At 41.1% G+C, this 13,123-nt stretch overlaps 1 protein-coding gene across 2 annotated transcripts in view; it reads right to left on the reverse strand.

The window, feature by feature from the left end:
* Window positions 1–4,682: 4,682 nt before the first annotated feature.
* Window positions 4,683–13,123, reverse strand: part of mpped2a (metallophosphoesterase domain containing 2a) — a 66,364-nt gene continuing 57,923 nt past the window's right edge. For both annotated transcript variants that reach the window (XM_078253891.1, XM_078253896.1), the window contains exons 5-7: window positions 7,585–7,700; window positions 5,676–5,789; window positions 4,683–4,844 (exon numbers count right to left, since the gene is read on the reverse strand). In XM_078253891.1, coding sequence (XP_078110017.1) covers window positions 4,726–4,844; window positions 5,676–5,789; window positions 7,585–7,700 — 349 coding nt within the window. In that variant the 3' untranslated portion in view covers window positions 4,683–4,725. The remainder of the gene's footprint in view (window positions 4,845–5,675; window positions 5,790–7,584; window positions 7,701–13,123) is intronic.

Below are 13,123 nucleotides of genomic sequence, written 5' to 3' on the forward strand. Positions count from 1 at the left end.
GAGTGCTGGCACCAGAGTAAGCCACACACAGGTTGGTGCTCAGACTCTGTCTTGCCCCGTATGTATCAGCAGCAGACTGACAGAATGCTAACCTGACAAACACCCAATACCACCTGCAGCTGCCTGTGCAAGGATAATTAATACAGCCAGCAATTTGGCAGAGCGATAAACGTCCTGACGCTGAGACATGAAAGGGTGACTGGTGGAGAGACTATCACTAACAGAAAAGGCAGAAGAGAGAGAGAGAGAATGTGTGGCATAGAAGTCATCCTGCATGAACTTACGCTAAGCTTCTAAAGAAGTCTTAGAGTATATTAGGGCCTACAGTATATTGAAAGGACTGCAGAGGTACATGTGCAGCATTCAAGTGCCCGTATGCATTTACACCCACACTAAGAGGTTGAACGAACACAGCAGAGCCAGAGCAGCCGTGTCTCCTCCTGCTCATCTGTGGCCTATGTTAATATGATTAGACTGGATTATGGTAATGTGCAGGGGGATCTGGTGGGTGTGGGGCGATGCTTTGCTGCTCTCGTTTCGGGGAATAGTTAATTGGTTGGGTTGCTTTGATGTTGTGGTGATGAGAGAAGGGGGTTGGTGGGAAAGGCTGGCAAAGGCGGCCCGCAACTCAAGCCCATTTTATTTTTGGCCTAAGAAGGATCTGTGCTGGCCAGTGTTGAAAAGGAATGAAACCTGATGAAACCAATGAGAAATGATGCAGATCTGGGGGCGCAACATTGTGAATATTCAGATAAAAAGTGTATGAGGAGAAACACAAGCCATGTCTTTATTCTCTCATACTGAGTGAAGCATGTTGAGTGATCTGTTGATCTGAGTTTTGTCACTAGCTGATGCATCTTAAGTTTTTCAATAGTTGATAGAAATAAACAGCAGCCTTTAAAAACTAAGCTGCCATTTTAGCCGCAGTTCTGACATTGTCATTTCAAATAAACCTCACAGCTGGAGTGGACCAACAGTTTGCAAAACAGTTTTACATTTCAGTGTTAACGGTTTTTATCTACACAGTTACAGCGGGGAGAAAAACTGCTGCTGCTGTACTGCCTTTATATTCATCTGTGGGTCAACACTTGTAAGCGTGTTGCTCTTCTGGCCTCCGCACAATGAGGACCAGCAGGTGTTCTGCCCGTTGAGGCAAAACACCTACTGTGATACTGGGCTGTGCAAATGAGTATACATTTATATATTTTAGACATAAATAACAAAAAGCTCTCATAAGTAGGCCAAGCCTGCTCGCAGCTGTGTCCACTGCATGCACAACATCAATATTTACGAAACGGGCGCTAATTCACATTTCGCTAATGTCAAAAGAGCAAAATGTAAATGTACTGTTAACTTGAAGTCAAACTGATAATTTATGATTATTCTATTAGCAGTTGCCAGACAACATAAACATCAAAACAAGCAAATGAGAACTGCCGGAATGCATGTTTGGCTGTTAGCGATCAGTTGGCTTCCGTTACATTTTAACTAAATATAAATATATCAGCCATGTTTATGATGAATCTCATCATGACAATCGCACAGCAGCAACGTTTCTCCAGAGACGTTGACTCAAACCACTTGGAATTGAGTCACGGACGTGATGATTATATCGAAAAATACTTGTTACTTGATATTGACTTTAACACCAATGAATAGTGACATCCCTTGGACTTGAACCTTTTGACCTGAGCCCACACATGAAGAAATGTTATTAAAACAGTGAGCCAACTCTTCCCTTTCCCCTACAGCGGATATACTTAGATTCAAATCTGACAGCAGCCAAGCACTTTGTGTGAACGGAAGGGGAAGGTACGTTTGGCAGCGCAGACCAGCAGACAAATGGACTGTATTTATATAGCGCTTTTCTAGTCTTAATGACTACTCAAAGCGCTGTAACATAGTACAGGAACCATTCACACACATTCATACACTGTGGCCGAGGCTGCCATACAAGGTTCCACCTCAACATTCAGAGACCGCTGGCGCAGCATCGAGAGCAATTCAGTGTCTTGCCCAAGGACACTTCGACTGCAGGGCCAGTGATCAAACCACCAACCTTCCGATTGGTAGGTGACCGCTCTACCACCTGAGCCACAGTCGCCCCGACAACAGGTGATACCGGTATCACATTCAGATGTAAAAATTCCACAGTGGTCAGCAAAAAAAAAAAAAAACAGAAAGTAAGATGAAAAAACAAGCAGGCCAGAAATGACAAATGATTTTAATTTGGTGTGAATGACATCTGGAAAAAAAAAAAAACATTATTTCTGTAGATTTACTCAGTTTAAATTATTACTTGAGACTTGCAAAAATGGCTTTGTCCCACCTCGGGCAAACTGCTCACCTGTTGTGCTATGGTGGCCTTGAGGGTGCAAAACACAGCTATTCTAAAAACCAATCAACAAAAACACAACTAAGTTTGTTGCGATATGACAGCATTTAAAGAAGCAAAACACCAGCACTCAAAGATAGTCTTCTCATTTACAGTTTTGTGGGCCAACATCTAAAACAATTGTGGTTTAGCCCACAATAAATAAGACCATTCATTTGTGAGTGCCGGTTTTTGCTTCTGTGAGCCTTGCCACTACCGTGCAACCAGATACATTATTCAAAACGTGGAGCTCTGTGTGCTGCTACTTAATACGACAACATCTTCAAATGCATCGTCTTTTAAGATTTTCAAAACGCTCCTTTTTCCGTGATTACAAACGGAGTTCGTATGATCTTGGTCTGAAGTACCGAGGACGCGAGACTTGACTCTGACATGACCTTTGAGACTCAAAGTTGGATTGAAACATTCAGGACTAACCCTGGAATTGGAATACTGGTCACATATTAAAGATTAAAAACCAAGACAGAGCTTGATAAGTAAAAATTTTGCAATTTTATTTGCATATAAAGGCAGCTAAATATATCACAATGAACTGAAAGAGAGAACTAACATTTCCATGAAGAGGGATACAATCAGAGAAAGAGCGAGAGAGGAAACGGAGCACGCAAAGAGCATTTACAGCGGCAAAGTTGAGACAACTATTGGCAACATTTTTTTTTTGTGCTAGCAAGATTGCATTTACACACAGTGCAACATTAGAAGAAAAAAAGAAAAGAAATAATAAACACAAATACTATCAAATTTACACTTTAAAAGGACAACTTTACCAGGTTTAGGCAGGCGTGTTGTTGGGAACAACCAGCACCTGTTGGATTGTGACTCTGACAAATTTTCCTCTCTCATCCAAAATGAATGCCTACCCTACCGGGAGAGTCGGTACAAAAACATTAAAGAAATGTCTGAAGAGCGTCTGATGGGAGCATTAAAGAAACATGTCAATTATACAGGTGCATACAAAAAAAATGCACCAGATTCATTTTTTCCGTCAAACACAACTTTTAGTACAGATGTTTTACAACATGAATATATAATATATATATATTTTATACATACATTTTCCAAATTAGATCAGAAATTCATAATGGGATGTTACAAAGTAAATTTTTCGGGCTGTAATGTGATAGCATTCTGTCCTTGCGTTAGTCAGGTGTTGTTTTGCGGGGTAATAAATAAGGACTTTTCTCTGAGCTTGCAGAGAGTGGGGCTCTAGCTGAGAACATTAAAGCTAGTTTAAGGCAGCGTCCCTGTCAGCCAATAAAAAAAGAGAAACTGACGAGAATACAAAACCCAAAAAAAAAAAAATATCAGATGATACAACATAAAACAATGGCATCCATTGTCCTGCCAATGCAAACCAAACAAAGAAATTGTACAAATTCACAAAGCATCATTTATCTTACAGATCTGACCAATATTTATCAAGAGCAAGATTGTTTAATCACAAAATCCCCCTGAAAAAGGAGAATACCGGTGTCGCTCATAGCTCAGTTTTACATCCCCCCAAATTCATTTCACATTGCATACTTTTAAACATTTTTATTATTATTTTTTTTTTTAAATAAAAACTTTCCAAATCATTGAACACATGCCGATATGATGGTACTGGCTGAAGAGGACAAGAGTGTGAATATTCCTCGTATTTTGTTTCTTTGTGGTCATTTAATTGCATTGTTTTGTGATCAAACAGAAGAAGATATTTAACAGCTTATGTCAGGAGCACAAAATAATACTAAGTATTTTCCTATTACCCTGAAAAAATACTGATTTGTGATCTTATGAAAATGAGCTTGTTAAGTTGAAAATAACTTATGATCCACAAAAACGACGATGAAAATGACGTTTCCTGTTCCTCCTGTGGCTGTCAGGCGATTAACAGGAAGCAGAACGGTACATTGAGTTGGTATAAAAATGCTCAACTCTGCAACGTTTCTTCATGGATAATCTCCCTTTGTGGAAGTTGTTTTTCAGACTGAAACGAGATTGAAAAACATTCTTGCTCTTCTGGAAAGAACCGAAGAAACAAGCCCCGATATCTGCAACTACGCCAACTGCGTGTAGAAAAACTACATTCTAAGAGGGAAACCAGCATTGTTGGCACAATTAGAAAAACAATAAAAACACCGGTATTCTCCTTTAACCCTCCCAGACAAACTTCCCCCACCCCGCCCCCCCTAGTCTCCAAACCGTCTCAATCTCAACAACAGCTTGGAGAAGATCAAAAGTTTGCAAAGAAACACTTAAGAGTTTTTTTTGTTTTTTTTTAACTTGACATATTTATATGAGAAGTAGTTTATCGCGCCTGCCACCCTCCCCACCCCCGTCCTCTGGTCTCAGGAGCTGGAGGGGTTGGGCAGGTCGAACACGATGGGGGGGTTGGTGGGCTGGAAGCTGACAGTGCAGGTCGACGCGTTGATGAACGTCGTGAAGCCGTCGGTCATGATCCCGTAGCCTGAGGACGGGGAACATGTGTCAGCAGCAGGTAACCTTCAATCACCTCAGATACTGTACAGTCAGGGAGCGGGGGGTGGTGGTGGGGGGCGGGATTGGGGATAAATTGTTCCACGAAATCTCTAATTGGTGCACTCAATATACCTATTTCTTTCACTCAGTTTAGCAATTTGTACTCTTGACTTCACTTGAAGTATTTCCATGAATTTATATCATGAATGTATCTCCTTTATTCTACTTTCACGTCTCTGCATTAATTGCTATGAATAGCTTGAGGTTAATCATTTTGGTTTTGGGCTATTCAACACAATGTTGTGTTTTCTTTGACATCCCTTTAAAGAGTTTTACACGATAGGAGATTATTTCAATGTAATGACTTCAATTAAATTGATGAGTTCACAATCTGAAGCTTCTTTCTTTTTATAGCTGAAAATATTTTCATGCTCAGAAATTAAGTCATTTGATTGTATTCAGATTACTATAATAAAGGGAAAGCAATATTTTGATTGACCACGTGAAATAGTTAGGACTGCTGAATTTTAGGTTAAGTTACAATTTTGTCAAAGGGATAATTTCACAAACAAAAGGTTTCACTCTCCAAACATAGTCTGTATGTTGTTCCTTTGTTGGTAACAGATCATTTTTCTACACGTGTACTCCCAGATGCGATCCCTCTATCGTACAACCTAGAAATAGGATTTTCCTGTAAGGTTACCAGAATAAAGGAGGATAATACAGTCGATCATAACAAAGCTGGACAACACTGTATTCCTCTGTATGTCAGTATGAAGCTAAGACCCTCCTGACCCTGGATTTTTTTTATCCGCCGTACCTTCGTGTATGCCTCCGAAGGCATGAAGTTTGGGTCGAACCCTCTTCTGGACCGTGTTGAGCAGCTCCACACAGCCGACCCGCTGCAGCTCCTTAGGGACCCAGTCTCGGAAACCTACAGACAGACAGACATGTTACAAGTTTTAAAATCTCAGTTCCTTGGTCTTGTTTATCATTTTCATCAAGTGCTTCATTACGCTGCCTTTATTACTGACCAATCATCAGCAATGGATGTACACAACTGTAACACGTAGGACTGTGCAGTCAATCAAAATTTCGGCTTCTAATGATCACAAAAACAGAATAATCCAGAAAAACGATTATTTTGCACATTACGTTTTGCAAGTACGCTCTTATTTTGTCTTGTGTTCTGAATGAAGGAAAAAAAAGTTCAAATGGGAAAAGTATTAAGTTCAGTTCAAGGTGTTTTGACTGTTGATTTGTTTACTTACTGCTTCAGTTTACTTTGTAAGTTCAACAATTGCAGTAATCATGTTATATAACTGTGATTTCAATATTGACCAAAATAATCGTAATGATTTTTTCCATAATCGAGCAGCCCTAGTGACCCGTGACCTTTACTAGATTATTTAAATTGTAGCGGCAGCAGAGAAACCTCACTAAGCATCAATGAAGTCAAACAGTGACAAGCAGGGGTGTCACAATTCTCTGAATCCACAATTCAAGTTGGTTTTCCCGGCTCTGATTCCTGTCGTATGATTTTTTTACCGAAAGCAGAGGTAGTGCCGAAGTAGTTTGTGATTCTTTTTGTTAAAATTGTACAAATAAGAAACAGATAATATCTCATATCTCGCTGTGCACAAGTTGAAAGTCTGCAGTTTCCTGCTGCAGGAAATGTTTCATCATATTGGACTTCCAGCCCTTCATGAAACTACTTTTGTACAATGATTACATTTTGCTGCGTCACTACTGACTTACGTAAAGCTTATCTAAACTCTTGACAGAGAACGGCGAACATATTCAAAGTTCATTTTCTTTATATTGGCAGACTTTTGTAGTTCAGAACCACATCGTGATACTCAACTCTGTAAATAAGTGAAAACCTCACAACTGTTCATTTACTGCCTTTTCATCTCTCCAGTCTTCTTTTTTCTTCCACAGTCGTGCAACCCTGATTTGTTTTGCATTTCATGTTTTCCAGTTCTGGAGAGCCACCTTACATCTTCAACCGCCCCCTCCTCTCCCCAGCTCTGCTCTCCTCTCCCATGGTCTCCCTCCAATCGTTTGCAGCGTCTGTCACACTGGTGCAAAATCGAGTTTTCATGCAATCAAACGGCTACAGCGGCTGCCGCAGCAACAGCAACAACCCTCCGTAGGCGAGGGGGAAGGAAATCACTCAATAAAGCCAGATGAAAAACAACTGGAGCCCAAACAACTAGAAGAAAACTGAATCAGTCTGTAGTGAAAACCAAACAATATGTATTTTATTTTTCATAAAGTCACACACAAATATTGAATCAGACCGTGTAATCAGACCGTATTCGGGGTGTCCACTCCAGATACTGCTGGATTTAGATAAAACCAGTGTCGACTGTAGTCAGGGTTTCTACAGGTTTCACCAAGTCAAATTTAAGACTTTGTAAGACAATTATGAATGAAATTTAAGACCTATATCACGACATCAAAAACAAAGTCAGATGTCAGAGTCAGGAACCATTGTCTGAAAAAATTCAAATTCCAAAATCTAAGACGATATCTAGTCTCATATCACGATATCGATATATTGCCAAACCCTAACACACACACACACACACACACACACACACACACACACACACACACACCGCCTGCTGCGATGCCTCCAGTGACTTCATACCGATTTTAAATAATGAGGCACAACCTCATTAGATATGGTGATGAGGGGGCTGTAATTGGGTAATTGGACTCACCGAGCGGAGGTCCGTGGGTCATCAGGATGTCGATGCCTTCAGGGACGAGGTTCCATTTATCCAGCAGAGACTGACCCCGAGGCAGGTTGAACCCCCAGCCGTTAAACCACGGAGTCCTGCATAGACGGAGGGAGAGAGATCACATTATTATTGCTCAGAAGACTTAACTCTACCATGATTATATACATAAAGTTAAATTGATATCTGGAAGTAAAATATATTATATGAATTTATGCACCTTTTCCTCAGCATGCCACTTCTTAAAAGCTGCAGCAGCAAGAAACTCTTGTTTTAATGCTCATTATCTTGCTTCTGTCCCTATTTGCTCTCTTTTCACTTCATAAACAGTTTCAGCTTCATCCAGAATCTGTTTTTAAGACACAGATGCGAACTAACAAGTTATTTTTGGCTAGGTTGTTTGAGTGTCCATGACCTAAACTGAGTGAAAATGTATTAAAATGGATTATATGTATACATTTGTAGTAACACCACGTATCACAAAGACAAAAGGGCTGCAAGTTTTCAGAAAGAGTTCATACAATGTTAACAATTCAAAATTAACACTTGCTGCTGCTTTACTGTAAAAGGAGTCAAGGGAATGGAACTAGTTAGGGCTTTTATTGTGAAGCAGCTGACCCTAACCCCCATGGGGAATTCTAAGTAATGACAACATAACTGTCGGTGCGCCCACATGATACAAGCTTCCGTGATCGCGCACCCCCCCCCCACACAATTGCTAGTAGCCAAGGAGGACACGGAGGATTAAAAAAACATTGACTCTTCAGAAGAGGTCATTATCTTCACTTGAGTTTCTGCGCGGGAAAGTCGCCGGACGACACAATCTTCTGAACATAGTCATACTGAGAGATACAGAGAGAGTTGTGTGGAGCTGATAGTCTTAATTAGCTTTGTAGCAACTCATTTGGCAATGGCTTGAATGTAACGGACGTTCATTAATATCAGAAAACTACACACTAAAGCTTTAAGTTGACTTGTGTAGAAGAAGTGTTTAATACATAATTAAGATAGATCAGAGTACAAAAAGCTACTTGATGTGCTAAAATGATAATCACAAATATTTTGTTCTTTTGCAATTGGAACATTTTAAATTGAGCTACATTTAATAGCACAAATCTTGAAATCAAAACAAGTTGTTTTTGTGTAGTGGAATGGCTTTGAATGACGACTAAAAACGCTTGTCTTTTACTGTGAACATTTACTGTTCAATATGTTGCAGTTTTACAAGAAAGAGAACAACTTAAGCTTGACGGACATGTTTTGCATCTAGCGTCTCACGTTCATTTCAGTACAAGCTAGCAAGAGTACACAACAGACAACTTCCGTGTAGGCTACTTCAAAATAAAAAGGGACTTCCTGTGATGGTTCGCAGTAAAACTAAATTAATGTTAAACAAATAAGGTTGTGTACCTTTTCACATATCAGCTGTACATCAAGTACTGTAAATAATGTAAATAGTGAGTTTTAATCACACTACAATTTACCATTTCCTTGAGACTGTTTTAAACTGAACAACATGAATTTCTTATTCAAGTGCTTTAAACAAACATTTCACAACATGGAACCTGAAATAATGATGAAGCCACAACAGGATGCATGAAAAAAGGACATGCAGTAGTAGTACATCACTGTACACCACAGCATGTAATAAAAAATGCATGAGATGGTTAAACTTGAAACAAACATCTGCAATCGGTCAGCATGTTTACCCGTGAATAAAGAGCGTTTGATGCACCAGTGTAGGAGCTTTAAATTCAAAGAGTCACAAGCAAGTTTCATTGATTTTAGAAGTCAAAACCATACGACTGACTGCGCAAGCCTTTTAGAAAAGGAAAAAAAAACAGGGAATTTCTAAACAGCAGGGAGCCCCATCATGTGTCAACCCCCATCCCCTCTGCTACACGGCTACAGATTGATTGACAGCAGCCGGGCCACCTCCGGCAGCCTGGATGGGAGTCTGCAGCTCCGGGGTGACAGGCAGCATCTCAGCCTTCCCCGGCAGACACAAAGAAAGCCTCGATCTGGCTGAGTGGGAATGAGGGATGGATGGATGGATGGATGGATGCAGGGGGGTGAAAACAGATGAAGAAATAAAGCGAACCATGCAATGGTGAGATATAGGAGCGGGGGCGGGGGAACCGAGGGGAGAAAAAGAAATCGAGTAGAGGCCGGTTGATAAATTGAGCCTTCATTTATCACAATAGTTGTAATGGGAGAAGAAGGCTGACAACAGAGGAAAGGAAGATAGATTATCACCACATAATACCTTGGTATATAAGCTGACCTACTGCAACAAGCCCAGGAAAGAAATCTTTTCATTTTAATTTTGCAGCACAGAGCAGCAGAAGAGTCGCTGATGAAAAGACAATTTTGACTCTTGTTATTTCCCAGGTTACTTTGGGACATATCGCTGAGTTGGGAGCAGCTTCCAGTCACTTAGCGATGGTGCTGTGTATGGTATTTGACTGAGGGGAAATCAGTGCACAAACATCAATAGGCTTTGTTATAGTGAGGGATGGACACTCAGACGCTAATCAATACTTACTGTTCCACAGGAGGGCCGAGTGGGGCTAACCAGAGCCTGAGCAGACTCCAGATGTGTAAAACATGAGCTCTCAATCCCTCCTGGTTCATTTTAAAAACACAACCAAGCTCCTAAAGTATCTTTGCTCAAAATAAGACACCAAAAGAATCCTATTAATTCAGCATGGCGAGAGAAAGGAGCATTATAATGCAGTCTAAGCACCGGCTCAGCCAGTTTGGGTCTGGTGCTTGAGCAGTATCGAGTGTTTGTGCACTCCGAGAAAGAGGAGGCGACGGCAGACCTGAAGCTCGCTCTTTGGTTTGCTCGCTCAGTCGTTGCCTCGTTCTCTCGCTTGGTGGAGAGCTGAGAAATGAGGTTAAAAATGAAATGTGAGGAGCGCACAGGGGAGTGAAGGCCACAGACTGAACTGATTAATTAGAACTAATCACACAAATCGGAGCTAATGGAAGTCTAATGGATTACTGGGAAGACGCGCCACTTCATGGATGGAAATAGTGCTGCGGCGGCTGCTGTTTGGAGAAACTTAGAAAGCAGTGAATCGGAGCCAGAGCTGGCCTGGTCGGCTGGCTGCACACAGAAAGCACGAGCAGGGTATTTGTCTAGCTCTGGTTTTGACTAATAGCAACAAGGCCAAACTTTGAAAAATGGCCCAACGCATTCATTTCCACCCCATTCACAAAAATAAATCGTGGTTTCAGGCAGCACAAACAAATAAATGGCTGGAACCTTGATTTTGCTCCGTGTTTCACATGTTTCTCTCGCATAAACACATTCATCTGGGAGATGAAACATAACCCCTGACATGAGCCGTGGATCCGGAGCCAACCAAAAGGTCCTGACTGAATGCAGAGCGAGGCGCTGCAGCTCGACGCCACAATGGCCCCATTGTCGGCTGTCTGCCTATGAAATATACCTTCCATGCAAGTGCATTTGTTAACCTCCGCCAAGATTAATGACATCCCAGTCACATAAAGGAGAGATTGTTTCCTGTGTGGCTGTGACACAGGTTTTATTATACTGTACTACTGTGTGTGTATGTGTGTATTGGGCAGAGAGTGCATGTCCACCAGCATCTGAGTAGGATGTGAGTGTTGAACAGAATGTACTCTGCCAGTGTCTCAGTCTGTTCTCAGAGTATGTATATGTAGACCAGCATGTGTGTGTGTGTGTGTGTGTGTGTGTTGTGATCAGACTACATTCGGAGCCCAGTCTTGCCTTGACAATCGCCATCTGGAGTGCGTCGCCGTGGCAACAAAGGAGAAGCGTCTGGAGGCAGAGGCACAGTGGGACGTAAAACAACATCACAGAAATAGAAGCAGAAGTAAGAGAAAAAGAAAAAAAAAGGATGAAGGAGGTGACGACCAGGGAGAAGAAAGACAGATAAAAAAGAGAGGAGGAGGAGTAAAACAAGGGAAGGCGTGGAAAGATGGCGTCATGTGTGGTACGATCAGAATCAGAAAACGGCTAATTGCAATAGTGCAAAAGTATAAAAACATAATATAAAATAAAAATGAGAAAATGTGAAAAAACTGTGCGTTAAAGTAAAGCATAACTATTGTGTGCCGACGCCATAAGAGGACACGTTTAAGTTCAAAAAGAAGATCATCAAACCTCCAAGAAACCTAACTGTAAGAAACTATATAAAAAAAAAAACTCTTTCACTTAAACAACAGTGACACACAAAACAAAACGCTGCATCAACAGGGCGAAAAGCAGGTAACCAGGTAACAGGGACACTTAATGATCCCCCAACCCGGGAATCAAACAGTACAAACTCGGTTCAAAATCTGCAGCCTGGGCCGACAGCGGAGGTGAAGCAGATAGAAGCCATTCAGCCCTCGTGTGCAGAACGTCAATATTCAATTAGGGCGGTGGACATCATTAGGACGGCAGCACAGGGTCTCTCTGGGCGTGACAACGCTCTTAACCCCTCTGTTCCCCTGAACTCTTCTCTCTGGGTCCCTAGACGAGTTATGATACCCCCCCAACAAAACACACACACACACACACACACACACACACACTTTCTGAATGCTTCATTCCTCTCATTACACCTTCCAATCTGACTCCCCCTTCACTTATGAGATCATTTAAAAAAAATGTTTACACCTCACTGAATCAGCTGTTTGAAGGAAAAGTTTCTTTGATGTTTATGTGTCCCTGTTACCGAAATCGTCTTGGATCCTCGTCGAGGCTGGGCAATTATTTAACCAATTTTATTGTCTTGTAGTGAAAGCGTATTGTAATCGTCCTGGTATGATCATTACGCGTGAATTACCACGTTTCCTATTTTTTCCATATAAACAATACAACAGAAATAATTGGCAGCTATTTTCACAATCACTTAATTGTTATAAGTATTTTTTATTTTTTTTTTAAATAATTGTAAACTGAGGAAGACCCTGGAGACATTTTTAACAATTGCCTGTCATTTTATAGACCAAACAATCTATTCATTTGATCGTCTGACCGCTCATGTTTCTTGCTCTGCTGGTTAGCAAAGTCTCAGTGTGCTGAATAAAATGTTATTGTGCACATGTCCACATCTATAAAAAGTAAGTGTTAAATAAAAAGAAAAAAAAGGGAAAAACTCTCAAAAACGACACCCTTAAAAAAGTGAGAAATAGCAACTCCTCACATTAGAAGAATTCTCTATCTATGAGCACATTTGGTCTGTAGAATAGAAAAACACACACACACACACACACACACACACACACACACACACACACACACACACAGAGCACTGTGTATGTGTTTTGGTTGTGTTGAGAGCAGAGATAAGACAGAAACATGTCTCAAGGTAAACAGCTGCACCCTGGGATATCAGCCCGGCACTGAACACATGACGGAATGAACAAGCTGCACCGTGACCAGCTCAGAGATAACAGGAGGGAGAGAGGGAGAGAGTTGAGAGTGTGTGTGCAGGTCCAGCGATCCATCGTGTCTGACCTCTGAGTCAGAGCAGCCCCAGGG

This window comes from Sander vitreus, chromosome 1, assembly GCF_031162955.1.
Source record: "Sander vitreus isolate 19-12246 chromosome 1, sanVit1, whole genome shotgun sequence".
Classification (NCBI taxonomy): domain Eukaryota; kingdom Metazoa; phylum Chordata; class Actinopteri; order Perciformes; family Percidae; genus Sander; species Sander vitreus.